Source organism: Ciona intestinalis, chromosome 1 (assembly GCF_000224145.3).
Source record: "Ciona intestinalis chromosome 1, KH, whole genome shotgun sequence".
NCBI lineage: Eukaryota > Metazoa > Chordata > Ascidiacea > Phlebobranchia > Cionidae > Ciona > Ciona intestinalis.
Genome location: NC_020166.2, coordinates 5,342,720 through 5,367,204, shown reverse-complemented (window position 1 = coordinate 5,367,204; position 24,485 = coordinate 5,342,720). Strand labels below are relative to the sequence as shown.

The window sequence follows — 24,485 nt, the reverse complement described above, 5'->3', positions numbered from 1 at the left end:
AGCAAGTTAACAAAAATGTCTAACCGTTGTTACAATTGGTTCCCCGCGGTCCCTTTTATTATCGAGAAAAAATTGTACGGCAAACAGCATTCATTCCCTGTGTTAACTAAGCTTGAAACATCCATTTGGTTGTTTGTCGAAATATTTTCAAGCCACTTGACACATGTGTGTAGGGGCATTATGTTTGATGTAAAANCCCCTTTCCAACATAAATAAAAAAGGCTTAATTTTCCCGTCTGGGAAATAATAAGTTTATATTATAAGACCGGTGTTGTTTGGGGTTGTGTTNGTTTTCGCCCAATTAAGTAAAAATAAAAAGTGTGGAACCAGTTTGTCTGTTTCATCAAGTGTGATTCGAATGTAGTTAATAAGATATAATTGTTACCCAGGGGTGTCTGGACAGCGTGCAGCCACAAAGGCACCAACAATAATGATTTTTAAATCGACTGTTTATAAAACAATGGAAAACATAACACAAAGCGGGTCGATCGCTTAGCTTAACACAGCCCTTCTATATGGTCGGCCTTGTACACCAGTAAAGGAAAGTATCAAATTGGAGATTATTATTAGACTACTCATAGTCTCATAATGCCATAACCGCTTTGTGGACACTTGTTTATAGTGCTTATAAAAGGTGCGTGTACATAAACAAACCTTTCGGATTTCTTCGTCGGAAAAGTCAGGGGTCGGATTATTCTTTTGCCGGATGAATTGCTCCCGTAACAAACTGTTGGCCGGTAACGGGGAGAGTCGCTCAGGGGTAACATGGTCCGGTAAATTAAGCACTGGGATAATATGAGCACGGTTTCTATATTTTCCTACAGTGGGGGGAACTCCAACTGGAAGTGTTGGAAGCTTGGGCGAGGATAACGTAGACGATGGAAGTCTGTAGCTGCATTTCATATCTGCGAAGCAAAACAAATTCATCAATAATCAATCTAAAATAAACTAAGTATGATCGGTATTGTAAACCGCAGTAACTATCTGTTTATTTTAAGACGACGATACGTCAAGCTACCTTCATGCGCTGCTGACAACACTGTATATAACTGGTGTCTTCATTAAATCAACATTGCTTTAGTTAGGTACAAGCACTTTACATACCTCCTGTAAGTTTGCTGGAGTTTATCTCATCGTTGGGTATTGGTGGTTCGGGTAGCGGTGGCAGACGAACATTCTTGTCTTTCCAACTCCCTTGCTCATGATACGGATAAACTGATCGATGCTTATGCCTCCCTACTGGTCTTTGTGCGTCACTATTTTCTGATACACTTGATAACATGATCCCGCTCGATTCCAACGAGTCTCGATCGCCCGAATCGTTTGTCATAGCGCCAGAAATCTTGTATCCAATTGTTTGAACCATGTTCATTCCTGGTTAAACCGCTTTGGACAATGGCGTAACGCGATTATCAACGCCAGGTAAAGTAACGAGTTGCTTCGAGAAAAAGGCGCGGAGCACAGGTTACAGTCATTTCAACTCTGAAGAATAATGTCACTTATAAGGGTACAAATGTAAATAAGCAAGCCCAACATTATACACACGCTGTTCAAATGAAATGACGCATGTCACCTGTTGTGATAATATTGTTGAATCTGTGGATTATTTTCTGTCAAAACAAATCGACCACGTTGAATCATGGTCATTGCTAATACAATATTATTCCCTTCATTTGTGATTGAGAAGGAATGATATGTGACAAACCTTACTTTCTACAGATGTTTTGTGTTTATTGAAGTTTTTGAACGATAAATATCCTATTTTCTACTTAGTTTATTCTTTATCGTGTTAACCCCGTGGCGTGACGTATGAAAACATGACATTTGATAAAATGAGAACAGAACGACGTTAATTCTTCGTGTATAAAGCTTCACTGGCAAACATAGCCCGTACAAAACAAATAAAGCCATCGTTTGGTTTTAATACTTTTGAAACACCTGTATATAGAATAGTTTCAACATAATAGTCAAAAACGAGTTTCAACTGGGGATTCCCCAGTCTTGAAGGACGTACCAAACCGAAAGACAGAACTTTAGTATTGCAATGGTTTTGTGTAAATAAAATCGCCAAATCTAACTTAAATTTTATGAATTCTAACCGGAAGGCACGGTCTCGTGTGCAGGGCTCGTGGGCAGCACCCGCACGGCCGTCATCTTCAAAAGAACATAGCAGCACGTAAGTAAATTTAATTGTATTTCAGAACGACAAGCACCCACACATACCATACCGACCAAACTAAATGATAGTCACTTTGTTCCCCCCACCTTATTTGCTAACCCCTAACCACTAACGACTAACCCCTATAACCACTAACCCCCTAACCATCAACACCTAACCACCAACCACTAACACTTCCACCAGCCTATTCTGCTATGTACCGGAAGATTCTTCACTAGTTCTGTCATTTTTTTTATGTTGTACGCATCTTTTTGCAGAAAGAGTGCCCCTACTGCCCAATCTGCCACAGGAGCTGCTTCATGGGGCACCAAGAAAGTTTTAAATAAAAGCATTGAAAATACAGAAGTGAAGCTTTGTCCTATTCCAACGAATGTAACTACGTTTTTAAAATTTACATCATTAATACGCTATTGCTACTTGTTAGTAATATATAAGTGACATCATTATTTTTAACAACCTATTTCAGGACCTGCGCGTTGCTCCTAAAGAAATTGTAATCAAGTGAGTTACTGATTCTCAGTTTTGCTTATCTGTTTTATAAAAGATCTCAATTATCCCTTTTTCTATTTGTCATGTAATAAACAACCCTGGATATGTATGTTTTTGTTTTAGTTTCGATCTCATAATTTTTATCCAATAATTTTGTTGTATTTTTACTAGGATCTAGATTCAAACCCATATAAAACAACAAACACAGAGATTATTTATATTTTATGCATAGCATTTTAAACATAAAATATATATTTCTAGTGTTACCATACATATAATGTAAATGTATGATACCATACAATGCTCACTATTTTACATTAACAGAGATGAAGGAGAGCATGTTATCAGTTCTACATCTCGTGGTAAATCCAAGATTGCATTTTTTCCTAACTTCCTTGAGAAGTCTGATGCGGACTGGATGTTGGAGACTTTAAAGAATGAGGTTCAGTGGGAGCATCGAAGGAACCTTAAGTACGGACCAAACTCAATGGAACCTCGTCTAACTGCTTGGTTTAGTGAATTCTCCTACTCATACTCTGGTGTAGTGCAGCCACCTAACCCACATGTGAGTATCTTATTATTACAATGTAGTTACAGGTAAATATTTTATGTGAATTGACAAAAATAGGTTTTTAACTTGCTGTGTATGTAGTAAACAGTAAGCAGCAGAGAACTATTAACAATTTACTTTATTGGCATCATTACAAAAATGTATGATTGTCATACACTTTTTTGGTATAACTACCATTCCCCCCAATGTATCCTGTATTCTTAAATAGGGTGGTGATAACAAGCAAAATGTGTTTTTAAATCAAAAAAAATTATTGCTTATATTAAAATAAGAAGTGAGATTGACATAAATTTTGGTAATCAATAAATTCATGTTAGCAGGTGTTGTACAGGTATGCGACCTTAGAACTCTGGTATATTTTTCGTTATATCATAATACTTCGGCATCTGAATTTGACATAAACTTTACGATAGTGCTTCTTAATCCTAACCTATTTTTGGTGACCCAAGCAATCACTAAAAGTAAAAGCTTTTGTGACCAAATTTCTGAAACTAAATTTCACACAAATTTTGGTGTAAAAATAAAAGTTCTTTTACAATATTGCAGGGATTTTTAAACCCAGCAGTTTTTATTTTTATAGTCTAAAACATACCTTTGCTAACCAACAACTAAAGTTAGTTCTCTAAAATATAATTGCCTAAAGTTTCACTGTTGGCTGTAGTGACAAAATTACGTTATCAATTAAAGCTATTTTGATTTATAAAGCACATTATCTCTTGTTTTAGTTTGCATGTTTTATTTTATATGGCAGTTGATAAAATAAGTTGGGAAGCACTGAAATTTTTGATGAATCATGTATTAGGATGTGAGTCAATAATTTTTTAATTCTTTATCAATATCAACTGTATCGCATTAAACTAATGAAACAGTATTGGCAATTGGACCAAACATTTATTACTATTTGTTCTGTAACTTTTATAAGTCATTGCACTGTTAATGTAAATTAGTCCTATGTACTGCCCAGACACAACGGATCATGCATAAATCTGTATGGTCTCCCGGCACACACAATGTGGTTTACTGGTCTACAGTATTGTGCGAAGCATCGACAATGGCTGTCGCAACGTGCATAGTTCGTGCACACAATACACGTTGTACACAGCGCACCTCGGTTGCGGTTCCTTGTAAAAGATAAAGTAATCGTGACTGATCAACGTAGCAATGAATACCTTGTTTACAGGTATTTTAAAAGCTACAACAATGTTCGTTTAATCTTTTACAAAGAAACAAAACCGAAGTCTATTTTAAGATCGACGTATAGAGAACTTTATGGCTGCAACGCTCGGCATCGACTTGTACTGCGCAGTAAAATTTAAAAAAATACATCACGAAAATCATGGCGATAAAGTGCATAGAATGCGGGGTATTAGAAGCACGTTCCAGACGAATGTTTCTTAAAGGTTGCCACTCCATGGCAGTTCTATAAGGCGTTGAGTAAATACATTGTTTATGCTTTACCGTTGCTTCTAACTGCAGGCTGCAGCTCACGGCACGCAACTTGCATTTTCTTGCGTAGTGAGTGGGATATCTGACTTAGGTTTAAGTTTTCATCCACGATTATTGTTTTCACGTTTTCGCATTGGCTTAAAAGTTTCGGGAAGCTCATGTTATCGTTTCCCGTTACTGATAGCTCTTCTAATGCCTTCAGCTGCACGATCTGTTGCCCGATACTGAACAGCATGTTGTTGTCTAGATGTAAATGTGTTAACCGAATAAGGGAGTATATGGGCGTAGGCACCGCTTTCAACGCGCACTCATTTAACGCAAGTCTCTGTAAATTCCAAAAGCAGCATAAGCTGTCGTCAATCTCGATTCCTTCATTCTTTCCCAGCGCCAACACCGTTAGCTTAGTAAGGTGCGTCACTTCTTGTGGAATCGATTTGAGTCCGCAGCCTCCCAAGTCCAACCACTGAATGTTAGTTAAGTTTCTAAGTGGTCCATACCCTTTCAACGTGGGCGTATTGCCCAAGCCAAGTACTTGAAGTTTGTGTAGATTTACCCAGGATTTTGGAATCGTGGTTAAACGACAACCCCACATGTTGATCGCCTGCATATCCAACAGCTTTCCCAGTATATCCGCGTTTGTAATGTTTGGGTTGTTGTTTAAACTTACGGCCTGTACGTCTCTGAATGCGTAGTACTCGATTTCTGTGATGGCTGGCGGTACCGTTTCGAGCTCACATTCATCGAGGTCGAGCGTCTCCAAAACTAAGTTGGCCATGTTTGTGAACTCCCACTCAACAAGCTCGAAATGGTTGAGTAGTTCGTACATGTCCCACTTTTCATCACTCATCTCTTATTTCTCGACTACTGTTTACACTGCCGCGTGCTGCCTGGTTACAAACACGCGACTCACTGTTGATTAACGCACTGCTTTAGACGCCTGCCAGATTTCCGCGTACTTGAATCGCCCATCGCGTGTTCACTTATGCAAAACCAACACTGTGGCGTTATACGACGCTCAATTGTACAACGCCTGAGCGGAAACGGCCGCTTTTCCTGTATCAAGCGCCTAATCACGTGTTGCTATTTTGAGCCGAGTCGCGCATTCGAGTTCCAGGTAACGTTTTCGTTTCCCTTACTGGACTGTTACGGTAATGTAATTTTCCCAACATCAAACGGTGTAATCCAGTTTTATCGTGCGCGGCGCGTGATTGACAAACGTTATTGATCCACCAGTCTGATAAACTCGTGTTTCTTTGCTCAGTGGCATCCTCTGCTGGCCGCACTGCGGGATCGATTGAACGATTTGTATGGTTACAAGTTCAACTCGTTGCTCGCTAATTTATACAGAGACGGACATGACAGCGTGGATTGGCACACTGACGCCGAACCTGCGCTTGGGAATTCACCACCGATCGCATCAATCTCGTTTGGAGATACGAGAAACTTCGAGCTCAGAGAAATTACTGATATCGTAAGTTATTTACTTTCAATGCTCTGTCTGCTCCATACACATTCTTGAAAAACGTGTAATGTTTAAAAATAGTTTTATGGGAATTTCCAAACATGACTCTTATCATATTTGATTACGCATAACATGACCGCACTTCCAGAAAACTGATGAGGACTTAACGTACTGTAAGAGGATACGTGTACCACTTACGCATGGAAGCTTGCTGCTCATGACAGGTGCCACGCAACATGACTGGCAACACAGGGTTCCCAAAGAATATCATGATAGAAGCGCACGGGTGAATCTAACATTTCGGCTCATGCATAATAGTAGTTGATTATAACAGGAGGTGCACAAGTTAGCTCCTATAATTTTTTTTTCTAGGCATGGAGTTAAATGCTATTAGTAAAAAGTAAATATAAAACTTTTTAAAATTAAGCAGACCCCAGTTGTTTAGTGTTTACCTAGGATTTGTTAAAAATCACAAACAAATTATACAAGTTAGTGTATTGACTGTTCGAAATTAATAAGAATTTGAATCTATGAAGGGTGCAGCAATTCCTTTTCCTTGGCCTTGTACACCTCCATGGCCTTTGTTTTATAATGTTCCAAATAAACCGAAAGTTGTTCTTTAATTCCATGTTCAAGATTTTCCGTCAAACCTTCGTGGTTCTTTGCTAACTTTTCATTCATTGCTTTAATATTTCGAAGTTTTTCATTGCACAAATTTAGCCTTTCTTTTGCTTTTTTTGCAACTAGTTGTCTGTACTCGGCTGTAACTTGGGGGATTGCAACTTTAATCAATGTACCAGTGGTATTTGGATTTAAATTCATGTTGCTATCACGAATCACAGCTTCAGCTTCTTTAATATATTGTGGGAAGCTCTCCATATCCACAACTATCATTCTCTGAGTTGGTTTGCTGATCTGCCCAATTTCATTGAGCGGATATTGGTCATTCTCAATGTTTATTGTCATTTGTTCAAATATGGATAAGTCCGCTCCAACTTTAAACTCTTTTGTATAGGCATCCTGAAGAAACAGAACACACTTCTTCATTTCGTTTTCCACTTCTAGTAAATCTAAGACTTCCTCTGCATCTCTTGGTCTGATTACTTCTCGAATCTTCATCTGTGTTTTTCCTTTCTTTGATTTAGATTTTCTTAGAAACGTGGTTGTGTGTATTTGACGAGTTATTGACGGTAGGCTGAGAGTAAGGGCAACCGATTTTGTCAGAATATCCTCACACTTGATTAACCTTGGTGTATGGACATGTGTAGTAACTTGCGATAATGTTCGAATGACATATCGAAATTGAATGAACTGGTTGCATTTTTGACATAAAAGGCTCATGATATAAAGTCAACTACTAAAATGTTAGTATGCTTTAAATCTGTACGAACTTAAACACATCTGTAATAATGGAATATATTAAGGAGTAAACATGCTTATAGAATGTCTGTAAAATACATATCATAAAACCAAACTTACTAAACTTGAAGTACACTCCGACAAAGTGCGGTAATCAGTATAATCTTTTAAATCGACACTTAAACTACTTAGACAAGTAGGTAGGTATGAGGTCTGTAGTATTGGGATTGAGAACACGGGTACTATTTGTACGACAGTGTTTCGCAATAAATTCGGTAGCAAAAGTTAAAACATTTTTTAAGCAATTTTAAAAGTAAACTGTTTAGTTTTATTAAAATAATCCTGGAGTAAGGGTCTGTAAAACCAACATTTGATTTTTCTGTGTTAATCAGGTACTTCTATTAATTGAAATTTATCTTAATCGTTATTTTAAAATAGAATCTTTAAATATTCGGTGTCACCGGTAGGGGATTCACCGGAGCTGGAGAACAACGATTTTAAAACTTAGGCTTTCGTATTCGTAGCAAAGTGGACTAAAAATATTCAGATTTACACAGAAGCATACCTAATATAAACTTTTCAATTTAAGCAGCTATGAGTCTATATGGACTGTGTATGCTTGTATTAACTGCTTCTTGTTGGGGTGTAACCAATCCATTTCTAAAGAAAGGAGGCTCTGGGATCGAGAATATCAAACGTAATTCAAAGTTAACAGAATTACTCGCTAAACTAAACTTTGTTATTTGTAACTGGAAGTGTGTTGCACCACTACTTATTAACCAGTTCGGTTCTGTTCTGTATTTTCTGTCTCTATCAAGCACAGGTTAGTTTCAATGTTATAGTGATTCTTGAATATGACGTTTGTTGTTATAATTAAAAGGATAAATAGAAAATTAGAAATTATGCATTTTTTATTGTGAGGTTTAGATCTAATTTAAATTCGTGACTAAACACAGCTTAAACTATTACTAATAGATCTATCAGTTGCCGTACCAGTTGCAAACTCATTAACTCTGCTATTCACTACTTTTACTGGTTGGTGGCTCAATGAAAAAATTGATAAAGGTATATGCTATTACATCTCTGCAGCTTTGGTGTCTATTATCATGTTTTGTTTCTAGAGAGCATAGTTGGATCCATCTTAATAGTGAGTGGGGTTTGTTTGTGCATTATTGGAAATTCTTAGATTCAAACAGTTATGTCACTAATTAAAAGTGCAACAAATGTCCGTGTGAGTTCTGTCCTTAACAGAGATGTCAAGCAGTATGGGAAGAAATATCTATTTGACAACAATGAGGATACATGCTGGAACTCTGATCAAGTAAGTTTTACACCAGCCAAATATATCATGTAAATTGCTATTTGTATTCATAGGGGGATCTGCAGTGGATCAAAATTAAACTTGAACAAAGTTGTCAGGTGGAACATAATTTAAAGCTATCTGTGCAGTTTCAAGGTGGCTTTAGCTCAAAACACTGCCACTTGGAACTGATATATGATGGAAATATAGCTGCAACTGCGGACTGCTATCCTGAAGATGTCAACTCTATGCAGACTTTTAATTTAAAATTGTCTGCCAGTTCTGACCTTCAACTCTATGATGAAGTGAAGATTAATTTTAAAGAGACAACTGACTTTTTTGGTAGAGTGACAATTTATTCTTTAGATTTAACACAACTGTAACTATTACCTGTACAATAAATCAGTTTATATACAACAACACAAGGTGTGTTTTAATTGGATAACTCTTTTAACTTCTTCGTTTACCCTGTTAACTTTGCTGCTGAAACAAAGAAAGGTTGTCTGATGTGAATCCATCCCAGTTTAACAGGTTTGACTGTAAAGATATTTAATAGTCATCAGCTTATTTTATTGAACAAATACAAAACAGTGCATACCTGGGGTAGGAACAGACACAACCCAGACAGCTTGTACATAGGTGAATACTTGTTTGTGCCAATCTGTTTCCGAATGTAGATGAAAAGGGTTTGCTCAGGATTGCTGAGCACAGCATCTGGTATTATTGGAAATAAGTTTTAGCATTGTACAACCAAATTTTTGTCAGCAATTCTTGTTTGTACTGTATACTAAGGCTTTGTTTTTACTCTAAAATCAACCAAGTTAATTAGCAATTTATAAGATATTGAATAAACTTTTATATAAATTACCAGGTTTTTGGCTTGCTTTTATCTGTTGCAACTGACCATTGTAAGCCATTGATTGGAACTGGAATTTTTGTTGTATACGTTTGTATGAGGAGTCCTTGTCCCCTTTCCAACGAGAGTAAAGAGAGCATTGCATGCGATCAATATCGCTATCCAAACCTATTAGTAGATCAGTTGCATGGGGTGTGTGGCTGGATGTAGCCTGTATTACAAATGATTGCATGACTTCCTGTTAGTTAAAGCATTACGTTGTTAAACTTACGTTCGAGGGATTAACAGAGTAAAAGTGAGATGCATGTAACTGCACAACGTCCATCTTCAGCAGATCCTCCCCGCTTTGTAGTGAGTAAAGGCTTTTCTATAAAAACATTTTAATTATTCTAGCTGTTACCTTAATTTATTTTGCATGTTGTGTTGTTTGTCACTTATTTATACGCAAGTAAAGACCAATAACTAATTTATATTCAAAAGCTGAATATGTTGTTGTACTTTTGCTCCTTCCATAACGTTCGACTCGAAATTATTTGTCATCACTGGAAAAACTTGTGAAGCTTCATACAGAACAGCTGGTTTCTTTTCATCTTTAAATGAGAACTCCACCATCATCCGGAAATCAAACTGCTCCGCTGTTAACAGAATCAAAATTAGTTACAAAACCAAATTTAGTCCGTTTATATAGCAGTAAAATCTACATATAAAAAACAAAATTCCAAACATTGTGTAAACTTACCCAGTGATTGAGACTGAATTTCAAGTCTGTGCTTGAGTCGGCGCATAACTGCAGCCTTTCGTGTATTTCTGTTGCTCATCATATGCAACATAAGAGATAAAGTCTAATATTATATTTATGTGTTGGGTGTTTTGAGTTACAGTCGTATCACGTGTTATTTTGTATTATCTAGCACACGTACTTTGAACACTTGCTTTTGTACATCTTCGTATATATAGTTCATCTATAGTTTAAAGTGTTTATAGGTCTCTGTATCTTGATTAAGTAACCTTATTTATCTTCAGTCCATCAATAAAATAACTTTGACTCCACCATATACCGATCTCGCAGACACTTTTCTTTCGTTGTAGCATTTACATGACGAAGCTTTAAAATTTCACAATTAAATTTTCTTTTTTGTTGATGTAGAATCTTGTAGGTTAGTTGTTGATTGTTGCTGCCGAGAACCTGAGATTTATTTTATGACGAAAGGAAATCACAAATCCGTTACGTGAACATCTTGACCACAGGAGAACATTGAAATCCCACAGATATCCGAATCCAATTCAATAATTCCATGGTTTATATCAACATTAACTCGCAGCCAAATGCCTGTAACAGTGGCTGTCCGCTGATATCTGGAGTAAAGGTAGGACAAGTAATATGTGCTGTCAATTATTTGTACTCTTCAGTTTGTACCGAAATGTATTTCAGCTAAAAATAGTTATTAGTTTTACTTTAATAGTAAATGATTCGACAGCGACAGGATAAAGTAAATGATGCGACAGTCGAAGACTGTATTTAAATTCAAAACATCACATTTAAATGTACGCATTTACTGTTCATTATATTATTTTTGATAACATGTATAATTTTTGCGTTCGTGCAAATAAAATATATGAACAAGGGATTAAAGATATGACCATACTTTTTTGTATTCTGAACCCAAGCCCGCATTTTTTTTAAGAAATTAATATTTCATTTTTTAGCTATTACGTAGCGCTATAACATATTCAAAGCTGGTTCGTGCGAAAATTCTATAAATATGTTTTTATGGCGAATATTAATATTCATAATTAATATTTTTTAGAATTTTAATTTTTCATTTTAGATTCAATACCGCTGGGGTCTAGTTAGTACAGTGTCCAAATTTTAGGTTGGTAGCACCAGTAGAAGGTATCGAAAATGGCCGCTATAATATCTGCATTCTAGGATCACCTTGGTGCTAACTGCTACCATTATATGGATGTATGTGTCCTTGGGTAAAACGCTTAACAGCAATTGCTTCAACCCATTAGACAGTGGTCACTAATAAGTTTTCCAAATTATCAGTCGTACGTAAAAAAATGAAAAAATCACCCACAAAGTAAGATACATGGTAACTCGTAAGCTGAACGAGGTGTATGAACACCCGTGTTATAACGATTGTCGTTTTCCGGCAACGCTAGGATAAGTTTCAATCTCTTTCTCTCTTACTCTACTAATCCGTATAACTACTTACCCCTGCCCAGTGTGCCCACTAACCAATAACCCCCATATCTACCACTCTACCAGACTACCAACCATGCTTGCGTGGAAATTTTGATCATTCAGAAAAATCCTAAAAAAGTAAACAATCCACAACACGCGTCACGCATCAAAGTTTACTCGTTACAACGAAAATACGTGTTTCAATAAGTATAGCATTTTTATGAGGGCGCGGTGGGGAATGGATATAGAGGGCGCCATGGCTCGGGGTTTTAAAGCAGTCATAATTCCAAAATGCTAACGGCGACTTCTAACTTGTTCTAACCAGAGCCATAGAAATACCGAGTAGTCCAACCCATTGTTACGTAAAAGACAAATTGAACGCCATCTTGTTTCCAAAATAACACAGTAGGTATAGGGAAAATGCATGTTTTTCGGTAAATTAGAGAAAAACTTGAGTCTAAAAACAAATTTAAAGGTTGAAAAGTGTAAAAAACAAGTGTTATTTGTTTTCTGTATCAAAAAAAGTCAAAAAATGGAATTAGAAGCGGTTGATTTGTGACATTTTAGTCATTTAATGGGGGTAAATTTATATGTTTTTTCAAAAAAATGTTTGGTAATGTAAATAGAAGCTGTTTTACGCCTTTCCACAAAAGGAAATCGCAAATAAAACTCAACAAGTTCGTTTAAATTCATTGCGAAAGTCACCGCTTTTGCTCTATTTTGAACACACAAAGACGGCAGTTGGACTACTCGGTGTTTTTACGACTCTGGTTCTAACTAAATGTACCAAATGTATCCTCGCATATTACGCATAACGATGCAACAGTAGTTAAAAGTGGTCTGTTCCATTCCGTGCCCACTGAGTTACCGCATATGTGACTGTGTTTGTGCATTTAGGGAAGGTTGTATGACTAACAATTTAAACAATCCATAAGAGATAACTGGGTTAAGTGTCTTGCCTAACGCTAGATATGCCCACAAAAGTAGCAGCGTTGCACCACCCCGTATCAAACAGTTAGTTATAGTTAAGGCAACTGCAAACTTTGGTATATCGTTTCTTGACCCTTTTAGCTTCAGCCAATGTATTCGATTACTAAGTGGTGTAAAACTGGCATGACTGGATTCTATATAAAAGGGTTTCCCGTTTTACGAGTTGTATATTTCAATGAGAGGTGAAGATCCAAACATTTATGAGTAAAGCCTAAAATCATTATTAATTGATACTCTAGTTTCACAATTTAAATAGTGCGACGGCAAGTGAATTTTTAAGAAGAGAAAAATAGCCACAGTGCTTAATTTAAAAATCTTAATAGGCAACTGGGAAACAGGGAGATCTGATAACGAGTAAATCCATGATATCAAATCCTGACGATGAAAAATTGTCTTTTGGAAGGCGACAGGCGTACGTTGATCAAGCAAGAAAACTCTAGTTGTCGTTTTGTAAACTCTACCAGACCCTGATACGATGTGATGTATATTGCTTACTTGGCGTGTCATCCTTCCGTTTAAACCACTGATTGGTCGTTTTGAGCTGAAACAAATTGTCAAGTTAGAAGTTGGGCGTTGAAAACAATCTACACAACATTTGCGTTGGTACAAGACAATTCCTTGTAGTGGTATAGCACGACGACATTATAAATTTTGAAACTTCTTTAAGTAAATCTCGTACGGTATAGTGTCGCATACCACGGACATATATGAGCCCTTTTTCAATCGGGTTAAATTGCGAAGGTCTCTAAGGTTAAATTGTCGCTAACAAAATGTTATTTTCTGAAGACAATGTAATCTCACAACAGTAAGCTCTCCGGGCATGTTAATCATACGTTCGTTGATCACGAATACGTGCCACAAGATCTGCATAATCACTGAGGGCGCCTGCTATTGATTATAGTTCAAGACAGTGAAAGGGTAATGGTTACGAAGGAACGATTTGTTATTTCACGAAGGAACCTATCATCGAAACTTCTTTCAGTCAAGTCTGAAGCGCTTTAAAACACCAAATTTATTTCTTGGCGTCCGTTACAAAACCTACGATTATATACACTAAATTCCGGTCTCGGCCACCACAAACATTTAAAACAGACTGTGTTGTTATAACTCCTTGACCTTACCAATGCTTCTCCAAATCCATTCAGTGAAGAAAGTCATACGTGCGTATACACCAGGTAATTTCGGCTGGCCGCAACCGATTCCCCAGCTTACACTTCCGGCCAACATCCAAACGCCTTCGTCTGGCACATAGCATGACAGAGGGCCACCGGAATCTCCCTAGAATTATTTGTTTTTAAATACAACAAAATGATTTTGAAAGCTTTTAAATGGGGTAATAAACACCTGACATGCATCTTTTTTCCCTTCAATTTTTCCAGCGCATAGCATTCGGCTTGTCAACAAATTTTGCAGCCAATCAGGCCTTGAACAAGTTTCGTTGCCGATGATATCTATTTGCGCATGTTGTAAAACATCAGGATGAGGAGAATTACCTGAAAAATCATTGTTTTATGTAAATGTGAAAATGCCCAAACCGACATCTCATTTTAATAATGTTGTGCAGTGCTGTATACTAAAAAACAACCAAACACGCATGACCTGAGATATTAATAAATCTATAGTGCTTAAGGACTTATATATGATGGCCTTGATAGCACCATTACTCATATTAGTTGAGCAACCACAAACATAATTTTGGTTTCAACAGAGGATACGAGATTTAAAGCGAACCTGAATCGTCAAGCTCTCCCCAACCGCTGACATAACACGGCATTCCGGAAGGGAATACATGGTTTGGAGGAGGTAGGCAAATTGGCTGGACGTAGTCATTGAATACGAGGTCACTCTTTAGCTAAAAAAGAAAACAATTTTAATGCTAGTTCAGACGTGGCATCTATTAATATTTATCGCACAATTGCATTCCACGTCACATCAACACCAGCCCCAATTTCCAGCTATCTCCTTATTTTATAAAATATTAAAACGTCTTACTTTCATAAGACTGACATCGTAGTCGTAGGTGATGTCATCATATAAACTATTCTGGATAATTTGGGAGATTTCTCGCTTCTGTGCTGGACTGTTGTCTTTAAGGGACAATGCAGACATACCAACATAAGCTGTCCAGGATGAGGCTCTTGGTTTTCTGCATACGGGAAACAGAAATTATTTACAATGGTGGATTCCAATTTATGTAACTTACGCTGCTGTGCAATGAGCTGCCGTCAGTATCCAGTTCTTAAGAATAATAGAACCGCCGCAGGTCATTCCTCGTCCTTCTGCCCACAGGCTAACCTAAAGTAAATTAAGAATATCTATGTTAATTTAACTTGGGTGTTAGTATTGAGACGTTGTTTAACAGAAAATGTCAACAGTAAGTGCAGATCAGCCAAACATAAGCGCATGCAAATGTGGGTATCTCGGGCGCATTTAATAAACCTATAACGCATTACACACCACAAGCAAGCATGTACAGCAGTGCATTCAAGGCCACCTTGAAATGTGTCAAAGCACTTTACATAACAAGAATCCTTTTGAGACAGGCTGCTGTCAAAGAAAACGAGTTTGTTGTTTTCGGTATACTGCCCGCTAAGATTAAGTCAAGATACGGTTATTACAGTACAGTGATGTAAAAGATTATGATACTATCTGTTGGATGCGTGCTGACGTGCCCATACATTTTCCAGGAAGCCGAACCATGCGTGTTGCATGTTGATGCTATCTCCGAGTTAAAACCTTTTGTTAACGGGAGTATGCATTATCGGTCGATTTCGTTGTGTATCCTCGTTTATCCGTGTATATTTATTTTGGTGCGCTTATGTATACACGCAATCGCTGGTATGTAAAGACGAAACATCTGATAAAATGGTCACCACGTTCAACCAGGTACATTGGGATTGTTTTCCGTTTAGCGTTCACCATTAAAGTACAGACGCATGCTAAACATATCAACGTGCAGGAATTTGGAAGTTGGCGTTCAGTGTAAAAGTTATTGCGTCAATCGCTGTGCTGAAACTTCTATTAGTTTGATAAAAGTGATGAAGGAAGTTCTGGTATGACCCACGTCAGCTCCTACCTGCCAAAGGAACCTCCCAACTTGGGAGTCTTGGCCACCCATCACTCGTGGCTCGACAGAGAGCATGCGATTCAGTGGTTGCTGAAAGTTAGCAATATGCGGTGTTGGGCTAACGTCGCTAGATGTCGTCTGCGAGCAAAATACAGTCTCCACCATGGCCACAATTGATTTTCTAAAATTGTATCACCCCGAAATGACCACGCAGTAAATGTTATTACACAGCGCTTAATTTCGTAAAACCCTGCAACTGCTTACACGCCACTTCGGCTTCAATGAACCAAAAGTGCTTCAAAACCTTGGATAATTGATCGTTGGTTTATTATTTTTGTGTACTTCTAAGTAATCTTTAAGTCACTAAACACACAACGTCCGTTTTGGATGAACTTCAAGCATTTGTTCACACCAGAAATGAATCACGAATTCTTCAGGCTTTAATCGCGGTTTATGTTTTGTATGTTTCAACTCTAACTTACAGTTAACAAATGTACTGAACTTTAAATGGTACTTTATAATGTATATTTAACCTATATATGTACAACAACATGCCGTGGACATGGCGCAACCGAAATGTTTATTCACGCGCATATATAGTATTTCATTTTTTTAGTGTATGTCGCAGAGAATGTTAAATCAATACTGTCCAGTACATCTGTGTTTGACAAACTATGTGACGTATTTAACCTTCACCCATTCCAAAGGGCAGCATCATTTATTAACATTTCGCACTCCCGCAAAATGCTGTTTACAACATTCTACCTGCCAACACCGTTAGTCCCATTTTTAGTACGCCTAATTTTTCTGATTAATTGTAACGGAATCCTATTTTGTATTACAACAAAGGATTAAAATAAACAGGACAAATTAAATGGTTTTCAAAATTCCCAAAGCAAAACTAAGAAAACCCATAATATGTCATATAACGTTTGTTAGAATATAAATAAAACAAAATCAAAACGTTCATTCATTTAACTAGACATACCTGCCACGGGTACTGCAATATACTGGCTGGTGTAGAACCAGTGACTCGACCGGTAACGTTAGTTCTTGTATCATTCTCAGGCATCATTGGATTAAATTGGAAACCTGTGTTTATGTTGCTAGAACGACCTTGAACGCTTCTCGAAGGAAGATATTGCTGCGGAAATACTCCGCATACTAGCGCTGGGGAAATGGGAGCAAGTTTGTTATAATGCTACTTAGTAAGGCGGGTATGTATAATTTTAAATTTATAACCATTAAAAAATCGCCTGTTTATCGATTTTAGCTTATTCGTGGTTTACATTCCCAATAATAACTACTTGGTTAACAACTAGCGCCAAAATTTGCTTTTTCCAAATCAAGAGTGATCCAATAAGGTTCATGATGCTATACAGTACGCCTCGCAGCCATTTACCTGCAACCTATTTAAGCTTAGTAGACGAAACATTTATCCAGTACTTTAAACTGTAAGGGTGAAAGCGTGACATCGCTTTCAAAACTTTCACCCCAAATTATTAAAACTGTCGGAGTTGTGTCAATATTTACAGACTACCAGTTAAGAGGATAATTCCGATCTAACAGTTCCTCTATTGGACTAATCCGTGATACGTATTTCGAGGGTTTAGTCCTTATTTTAATCATATATGTGTTGGTCTATAAAAAAAACTGTATCGTGCTTTTATTCATGTATGTTTACACCATGCATGTGGTATGCCACTTCAATCATATAAGGGGAAAATGTTGAACTCTTTCGTTATGGGAATTACGGTTCTGAGCGAAAAACCGTGTTGTGGTAACCAGAGATAACACGGTATGGAAAAATAACGTACACCCAGCTTTGATGTCAAATCTTATCAGCTGTATTTGAATCGAAAATCGTAAACCAAAATATTTGGATCATGGATTAAATTGGCAGAGCCAGAACCTAGATTTTGTTGCCTACTATGGTTAATATTTTAACGTTACATCTTACTTTGATTAAGCTTGATGTCCACGATTGGTACCTTAGGAACACTTATGTTTGAAGGTGTAGATGTCACGCCTGTAAATAAGAAATGTGCATGTCAAATATTTTAAATTATGCACGCTTGCTTATATCTCCACAACTTATAAACACCGACATTATTTGTCCATTGCACGACATGCGGTTAGTCATATAGGTAAGGTCGTTATGTTTGTAGATTAACTGAACGATAATCAAAGGCGTGCTCACACATAATGCTGATTTAAGGTACATAAACTTCTGCTCCATCGTTCTAAAAGCGCCTATGCTTTAACATGGCCTTATTAAAAAGCGATTACTGATAGCTGTTCAAATGAAATACTGATTTAGTAATTATCAAGTGTTAATACTGTGAGTAAAAGCAATGAAGGGACATGCAATGAAGTGGCCTGATGCTTCATGGAACCATAAGTTCGTTAATATTCCGACCAATTACAGTATTACACAACTTACGCACGTGCTGATTTTAATTTAAAGTTAACAACACATGCAATCAAACGTCATGCAGTTTGCTATAACCAGTTACATAATGTCCCCGAAGCCAACTTACCATGGTTGAATCCTGAACGATTTCCAAGCACGACTATAAAATATTCGTTGGCCAATATAAGAAACGTGTATGACATAACAAAAGAAAATAATATAAACTTTGCATTGTGAAATTTTAAACCGTGGCTTATAGTTTGCAAGACTGCTGTTTCCTTTCTATGCTTACAGCTATTTGTTACGCGAGAATTGTGGTTTAACTATATGAATTGATTGCAACTTGCACGTGATATTCGTTGTTATTTTAAACAGTTGTCGCTAAAACCGGATAAAAAAGTTTTCGTTTTGCCCGTGACATTATCACGGTACATAAAGAGTAATCTTTACTGCGTAGGTAATTACAGCATGTGTTCGTTTCTCCTCGGTAAATATTTCTTGTGAAGCTAAAATGAAGTCGCCCGGAATAGATTGTGCGACGTCATGTGATGTATGTGACGTCATAGGCAGATCCGCGTTAAGTTATTTAATACGAAGACGGTTTGAGATTGTACGTGATAGGTAGGAATTAGAATGCGTGTTTCAGTTACTTGGGCAATATAAATTCTCAATTTGTCTTTTTATGTTTCACTGGTTTAACATTGAAGAAATCAAACTTTTCAGTAAATCACCGTTGTGTGCATCGTAATTAATATCAAGTAGCATGCTTTTAGTATTATCAATATGTTAAAAACCTCGATCAATGTATTTAGGGTAACCCATGGAATTTTATAAACGACATTTTTGACGGAAAATCGTTTTGCACGAAGCCACATATTGCGATAATGCTTATTAAAATACAGAGGCCCATTCTGTGTCAAAAGATATGTAGTTACGCTATACACGATAATAGAGGTTAACAGAGGCTTCGAAAACAGAAGCCTCGAAAACAAAGGCCTCGGAGGAATCAGCCACAAATCGTTTGTTCGCAATCGGCTCAGTCGACAAAACGTAATACACCGTTCTCCACCATCAGACTAGCAATTATAGGACCTTGGATCGGTAATTATGCTTGACGATGTTGGGCTGTCGGCTCGGACCCGTAATTTGCCGCCGAATGCGCGTCACAGACGGTTCCTTATTATTTTATTTACGACACTCTGTTACGGGCGCCTGGGGTTATGAACAGCGTAGTTCAAATGCGATAATTATAAGCTAAAGTGGCGAGGCGCTTGTCAATTAAACCCGTCAGGAGTCTACTCTGAAAATCACAATTTATTGTCCTTCTGCTGAACCAATGTACCTCAAAACCGACTGTATGGTTAAAAGTTCAAACCCTTTACTTTCAACTCACAGTTTATTTCATTGCGGTAAAACTGCCCAAACTAGCTGCGATTTAATTTCTTTTAATGTAGTTTAATTCACGCACGTCGCCGGCGTAATTAAGGATTTGTTTATTATCTAAATCGGTTTCTAATTACAGTAACTATTACCAAATCATAGAACGAGAATAAAATTTCATTATGGTAAATGTAAACGTATTGATTTCTGTGTTATTAGCAACAATGTAATCACCCTCGCACTGTGGTTATGGCAATAATTTACATAAATTGCGAGTCACAGCGAAAAGCTTCGTCGTCACAACACGCTTTCCTTTCCGAAAGCCGTATTTTCCTGCGTGGTTAAAGACGGCAAAATTTACGCCTGCAATAATACCGTGTTAAAAAGTTCACGACTTCAAGCGATATCTGTTTTCGTTTCTGCGACGGCGGGAGTCGGTACTGGTTGTTCGAGTCGGGAAATACCAGTCGTGGATAGCTATCTACGCAATTATCGTCGCGATGTTCGCTATTTTAGCCATGCAGCATACCAGTATTGTTTAGTGTTATACACATGAATTCTTGCATATAATTCGTGAATTTGAATGCAATCTTTGAATAGAAACCACGAACATAAAATATGCAGACGGATGATATAATGGGTGCTTTATGATTGCGTGCTAATGATAATACGTTCATGGGCGGATGCAAATGAATGGACGTACTTACCAAAATATATGAGTGCAGTTAACGTTGAAATTGTGATGATCACCAAAGTTAGTACAAGCATCAGCAGGCCTTTGTTTTTAACAATTCCGAGCTGCCACTTCTTGTTAATGGTGGACGAGGGTGAACCGGACTCGACCCCATAACCTTCTGGTGTCCCACTGGTAGTCGAATCATGCCTTTCACTTTCTCTGTCGTTCGTTTCTGTCCTGTCGCTTACCACAGCACAGTTGTTGTTGGAATTAGCAATAACTAAATTCGTGTTTCCAGCCCAGTAAGGATGGGAGGAAAACATGGAGGGCAACGTCCATGTTCTTCGGTCAAAACTTTCCCCCAATTCAAAACCTTGCCGTAGAACACTGGGGGACGACCTACGCTGTTGTAGCATGCTTCGCCTGAACTGGTCAGTTCGTTCCAGTTCATGCCTGTGCGAGGAGCCGCAGTGACAGTTGCAACAACAACCACTCGATTTCGGAAACGTGTTATTGATAGGTGGCATTGCCCGAATTGGAAAGTGTTCAATTTCAAAGGTGGGCAAAGTAACTTTTACCTCAACCTTCTGCGCCACATCCCTGCTTTCTGTTCCTAATTTATTTGATATGACGTCGTTATCCTGTTTGGGCTCGACCGTGCCGGTAGCAGGTTCTGTTTGCTTAGGATTGAATCGTTTCCCGATTTCGAATGCATCGTCATTGACTGTGCTGTGCAAGTTGTTAGGCGTGACGTAGTCGCAGTCTATTCCATCAAAATTCTTTTCGTTTAGCACAGTTTTCGAACCATCACGAATATATTTGTTTTCATTCAAAAGTCCATGGCCGTTATGCGGTGCCACAATTTCCATTTCAAAAATTAAACTTCAGTTTATATTAGCAGCATTATTGAGGCAAGTAATACCTGGCTATTACAATATATCTTTATAAGTGGGATGGGGGAAGATGGGACACCTTTTCGATCTATTTTCTCGTCCCATTCGATAGTAAACAAAGCACTTTCGAAGAATTATAAAACCGCACCCTCACAGCTCCCATAGATCGTTTTTAGTTTTTTAAAACACGATCGGAATGTTTGGATATTATGTGCTAAGGGTGTCCGATCTCCCCACTATCTAATATTCCTTACACCTAAACCAAATACGTGCACACTAGTCCATAAATGTACGGTTGCGCATTAATTTTAAAGCATATTCTTAAATGCATACACGGCAGATATTATTCAAGGTAGATTTATTCACGCGGTACCTGACTCAAACCAGAGCAAACCACTTAAATGTATTTGTTGACAAGCGCTGTCATACACTGACGCTGTAATCAACGCTTACTCATCGTCATCAGCGCGTACGGAAGTGACGTGCTTTTTAGATAACCATTATAACCTCGGTTAAATAAACGGTGGTATAAAATGTTATAACAACAATTGGCTACACGTTTTTTTTGTTTAAACTGTCTATATTTAAAGTAAATAAGATGATTTTACCCTATTTAAGTTTTAACCCTTAACTATACTAGCCTGATTACTTTAAAACTTATTTGATTGTCAGTATTGGTGTACAAGCTTGAGTTTTGGATATAAAATTTATACTTTATCACGTTTGGTGTCTCCTGTCTCCTGTGTGGCCACTGGTTGGTCTAAGCGCAATTTATATTTTGTTGGTGACAGTTTTTATAGGGCGTGCGTTTTAATGACGACGTTAACATGCAGTTGTGCGTCCAAGTGAGGCCGGAAATTGCGCAAATGACTGTCATATCGGACTATTTTAATCAAAAGTTACATACTGTCTGGTCTGAAAAACTAGGGCTTTTTAATTCTAAATATAATAAGGAATTTCTACTTTTTAAAGTATGTGTATCTTTGTCAAACTAACCTAAAGCCTTTGTTAACGCGAGTACGTAATATTCTTGTTGGGCCGGTTTGAAGATCATACCCTGAATCACATAAGCTCTAATATTCTTCGCTTTACCTATAACACACACACACACACACACCCTCAGTCGTGCGTTTATCTGAGATATTAAGTATAACGACTACTTTCCACATCACATCGACTGTAACTTTCTTCCAAGTATTGGTCTCACGTCACCCGCTGAGATCACGCTGAGACCTTTTGTTCAATCACTGCAGCCAACTCTTGTATTAAACTTTACTGCCTGCTTGCGGTAACAACTGGGCAACTTCTATGGCTGTCTGCGATGCTGTCTTTGAACACGTAAACGCCTTAGTTTTACACATGCTCACTTTATTAAAGAATATAAAGTTAATCGAAGTTTTTTCTTTTATGCCAGAAAAGACTCTATATGATATATTCATGTTAAATTAAAAGAGTGCGTTGGATGTACATGAGCAGAACGTTTATGGAAACATATACGACACAGCCAAATGAGCCATCGGCTCTCACTAATAGTTATTGCACCCGATGTTTTGTGACCAAGCTTGATTAAGAACCAGTTTCAGCGAAATGTCGGTTTAAATAATATACATCGGCGCTTCTGCTCCGAAAAGGTCTGCGGATCTTTTGTTTTCCGACATATCCTTGGATAGTTTTTCGAAGAGTCGAGCGTAAAGAGCATTGATCATTCTATTGCTCTGCTGCTGCTGGTATTCCATGCTCGACTTCTTTACTGGCCCTTCCGCGTTATTTTGAAATCCACGGCGATCTGCAATGATATATTAGTTGTATTAGAAACCTTTTTTTGTGTTATGTTTATAAGTACATCTTCCATTCACTATAACTTTTCGTTTTCCGGTTTTGTGTTCTCCTTAAATTTAGTTGAAACCACTTTTTCGAAATAAACCAAATCAGCTCTCTAAAATAAATTATAATTCTAGCATGTTTAAACGGCAACCATGTTCTATACGTAAACAGAGTGAGGTCTTACGGTAAGTACACATCTGCGTTATTAGCCCATTACCCTTGTAAACAACAAAAATATTACCGTTTTTTAAAATCGTCAAAACAACGCCTTGTGTTTCTATTTTTTATGTGCTGTGAGTTGGAGTATTAATGCTGCTGTATAGAAACAGAGTGTGTCCTTAAGTGGTTGGGATAAATGGTCATTATTAAAAGCCCGCCATTCATTAAACGCCCGTCAATATACTACCGCCGATAAAACCAGATTCAAAAACCCCTTCCGCTAATCGCTCTACGTGTCATACGCATGCTGTTTATAAAAGACTGATGAGTAGATGGGTTACCGTTAGCAGCACCGTGTAACATTCCATGCCTATGGGTGGAATTAAGCTTGGGTGGAATTTACCACATATTGAAGGGTTGGAAATTACCACCCTTAAGGATTGAATTAAAAAGGTTAGGGTGGAAAAAGACGACCATGCCTTTAGGTGGAAATTTCCACTCTTTTGATTTACAGTGCAGTCCCATATTTTCGGATCATGTTTTTAACAATTAACAATGATTTTACAGTCGGGACGGGAAAAGAATGAAAACTTGTTCTAATTTACTCCGCCTCAATATATATATTTCAACTCAACTTACTGAGAGTTGTTTGTGACCCGCATGCATGTTTCCAAAGCGCGTATGGGAGTTGGGAGTAGTAATCAACGCAAAGACTTTTGATGGCCCTCCCGCTTCTCTCTGATTCCTGAATTCCGTCTGCTACACAAAATGAAGAAATGTATTTTTCATGACGTGCTATACACATTAATATTTCGGAATAACCGAATCTAATGTTCATGCTATGCATTTGCTAGATTTACGATGGAGTCCATTACGTGGTAGGAGGTAGGTAAATATATTTTCGTTTCTAAACTTACTATTTTTGTTTTTAAAACAACCCGAAATATAGTAACAATAGTTATACGGATAGTGGTCTGGAAAAAGGCCCTCGTATGATTCATGCGTGAAATCCATATGGGAAGCCGGAATTCTTTAAGACACCCACTTTATTTGTCCTGGTTGTGTACCTTGTATATATCTTACCGGTGCGTCACTCTTTTGTTATTGGTTTAACGCCATAGTTGGGTAGGAGGGACTTACGGTTTACAAAAGCAGTCAGAGGAAACGTCGATTGCAGCCCCCGCTGCGATTACACGGGCCAGTAGGTTTTGTGATAGCCGATCTACATATGTC

At 37.7% G+C, this 24,485-nt stretch overlaps 7 protein-coding genes across 13 annotated transcripts in view; 2 read left to right on the top strand and 5 right to left on the bottom strand.

The window, feature by feature from the left end:
- LOC100182549 overlaps window positions 1–1,914 on the bottom strand; it is an 11,366-nt gene extending 9,452 nt beyond the window's left edge. For all 3 annotated transcript variants that reach the window (XM_026834143.1, XM_026834146.1, XM_026834151.1), the window contains exons 1-2: window positions 1,105–1,914; window positions 655–905 (exon numbers count right to left, since the gene is read on the bottom strand). In XM_026834143.1, the coding sequence (XP_026689944.1) occupies window positions 655–905; window positions 1,105–1,372 (519 nt within the window). In that variant the 5' untranslated portion in view covers window positions 1,373–1,914. The remainder of the gene's footprint in view (window positions 1–654; window positions 906–1,104) is intronic.
- Window positions 1,915–2,012: 98 nt separating this feature from the next.
- LOC100187190 (alpha-ketoglutarate-dependent dioxygenase alkB homolog 3) lies at window positions 2,013–6,766 on the top strand. Its single transcript, XM_002119187.4, has 6 exons — window positions 2,013–2,176; window positions 2,437–2,551; window positions 2,646–2,680; window positions 2,993–3,233; window positions 5,947–6,156; window positions 6,296–6,766. The coding sequence occupies exons 1-6, from the start codon at window positions 2,088–2,090 to the stop codon at window positions 6,470–6,472; spliced, it is 867 nt and encodes a 288-aa protein (XP_002119223.1). The 5' UTR covers window positions 2,013–2,087; the 3' UTR covers window positions 6,473–6,766.
- On the bottom strand, window positions 6,185–7,603 carry LOC104266851 (ribosome-recycling factor, mitochondrial-like). The gene has a single exon (XM_009864074.3). It carries the CDS (start codon window positions 7,486–7,488, stop codon window positions 6,676–6,678), a length of 813 nt encoding a protein of 270 aa, XP_009862376.1. The 5' UTR covers window positions 7,489–7,603; the 3' UTR covers window positions 6,185–6,675.
- A 550-nt stretch (window positions 7,604–8,153) lies between these two features.
- Window positions 8,154–9,228, top strand: LOC100177780 (nuclear receptor 2C2-associated protein-like). The gene is made up of 3 exons (XM_009864072.3): window positions 8,154–8,329; window positions 8,628–8,827; window positions 8,881–9,228. The coding sequence occupies exons 2-3, from the start codon at window positions 8,705–8,707 to the stop codon at window positions 9,187–9,189; spliced, it is 432 nt and encodes a 143-aa protein (XP_009862374.1). The 5' UTR covers window positions 8,154–8,329; window positions 8,628–8,704; the 3' UTR covers window positions 9,190–9,228.
- LOC100180132 (uncharacterized protein C6orf62 homolog) lies at window positions 9,142–10,649 on the bottom strand. 2 transcript variants are annotated; one of them, XM_002119700.4, is made up of 6 exons: window positions 10,402–10,649; window positions 10,161–10,297; window positions 9,934–10,029; window positions 9,675–9,873; window positions 9,405–9,520; window positions 9,142–9,343 (listed from the first exon to the last, which is right to left on the bottom strand). In XM_002119700.4, exons 1-6 carry the CDS (start codon window positions 10,490–10,492, stop codon window positions 9,278–9,280), a joined length of 705 nt encoding a protein of 234 aa, XP_002119736.1. In that variant the 5' UTR covers window positions 10,493–10,649; the 3' UTR covers window positions 9,142–9,277. The 2 variants fall into 2 exon arrangements, with proteins under 2 accessions (XP_002119736.1, XP_026691249.1); XM_026835448.1 differs by lacking the exons at window positions 9,142–9,343; window positions 9,405–9,520 and adding an exon at window positions 9,528–9,586.
- Window positions 10,650–12,976: 2,327 nt separating this feature from the next.
- Window positions 12,977–21,382, bottom strand: LOC100175462 (transmembrane protease serine 11A). Of its 4 annotated transcripts, XM_018813415.2 has the most exons (11): window positions 20,408–21,382; window positions 18,448–18,480; window positions 17,868–17,936; window positions 16,896–17,077; window positions 15,917–16,045; window positions 15,044–15,135; window positions 14,833–14,986; window positions 14,572–14,692; window positions 14,185–14,333; window positions 13,962–14,118; window positions 12,977–13,381 (listed from the first exon to the last, which is right to left on the bottom strand). In XM_018813415.2, exons 1-11 carry the CDS (start codon window positions 21,243–21,245, stop codon window positions 13,356–13,358), a joined length of 1,950 nt encoding a protein of 649 aa, XP_018668960.1. In that variant the 5' UTR covers window positions 21,246–21,382; the 3' UTR covers window positions 12,977–13,355. The 4 variants fall into 4 exon arrangements, with proteins under 4 accessions (XP_018668960.1, XP_018668963.1, XP_018668968.1 ...); XM_018813418.2 differs by lacking the exon at window positions 18,448–18,480 and having other exon boundaries at window positions 20,408–21,381; XM_018813423.2 differs by lacking the exon at window positions 15,917–16,045 and having other exon boundaries at window positions 20,408–21,379.
- A 1,236-nt stretch (window positions 21,383–22,618) lies between these two features.
- The window catches only part of LOC101243183, a 4,620-nt gene continuing 2,753 nt past the window's right edge, over window positions 22,619–24,485 (bottom strand). Inside the window, exons 2-3 of the mRNA XM_002120242.5 lie at window positions 23,892–24,008; window positions 22,619–23,055 (exon numbers count right to left, since the gene is read on the bottom strand). Of these exons, the coding sequence (XP_002120278.3) occupies window positions 22,865–23,055; window positions 23,892–24,008 (308 nt within the window). The 3' untranslated portion in view covers window positions 22,619–22,864. The remainder of the gene's footprint in view (window positions 23,056–23,891; window positions 24,009–24,485) is intronic.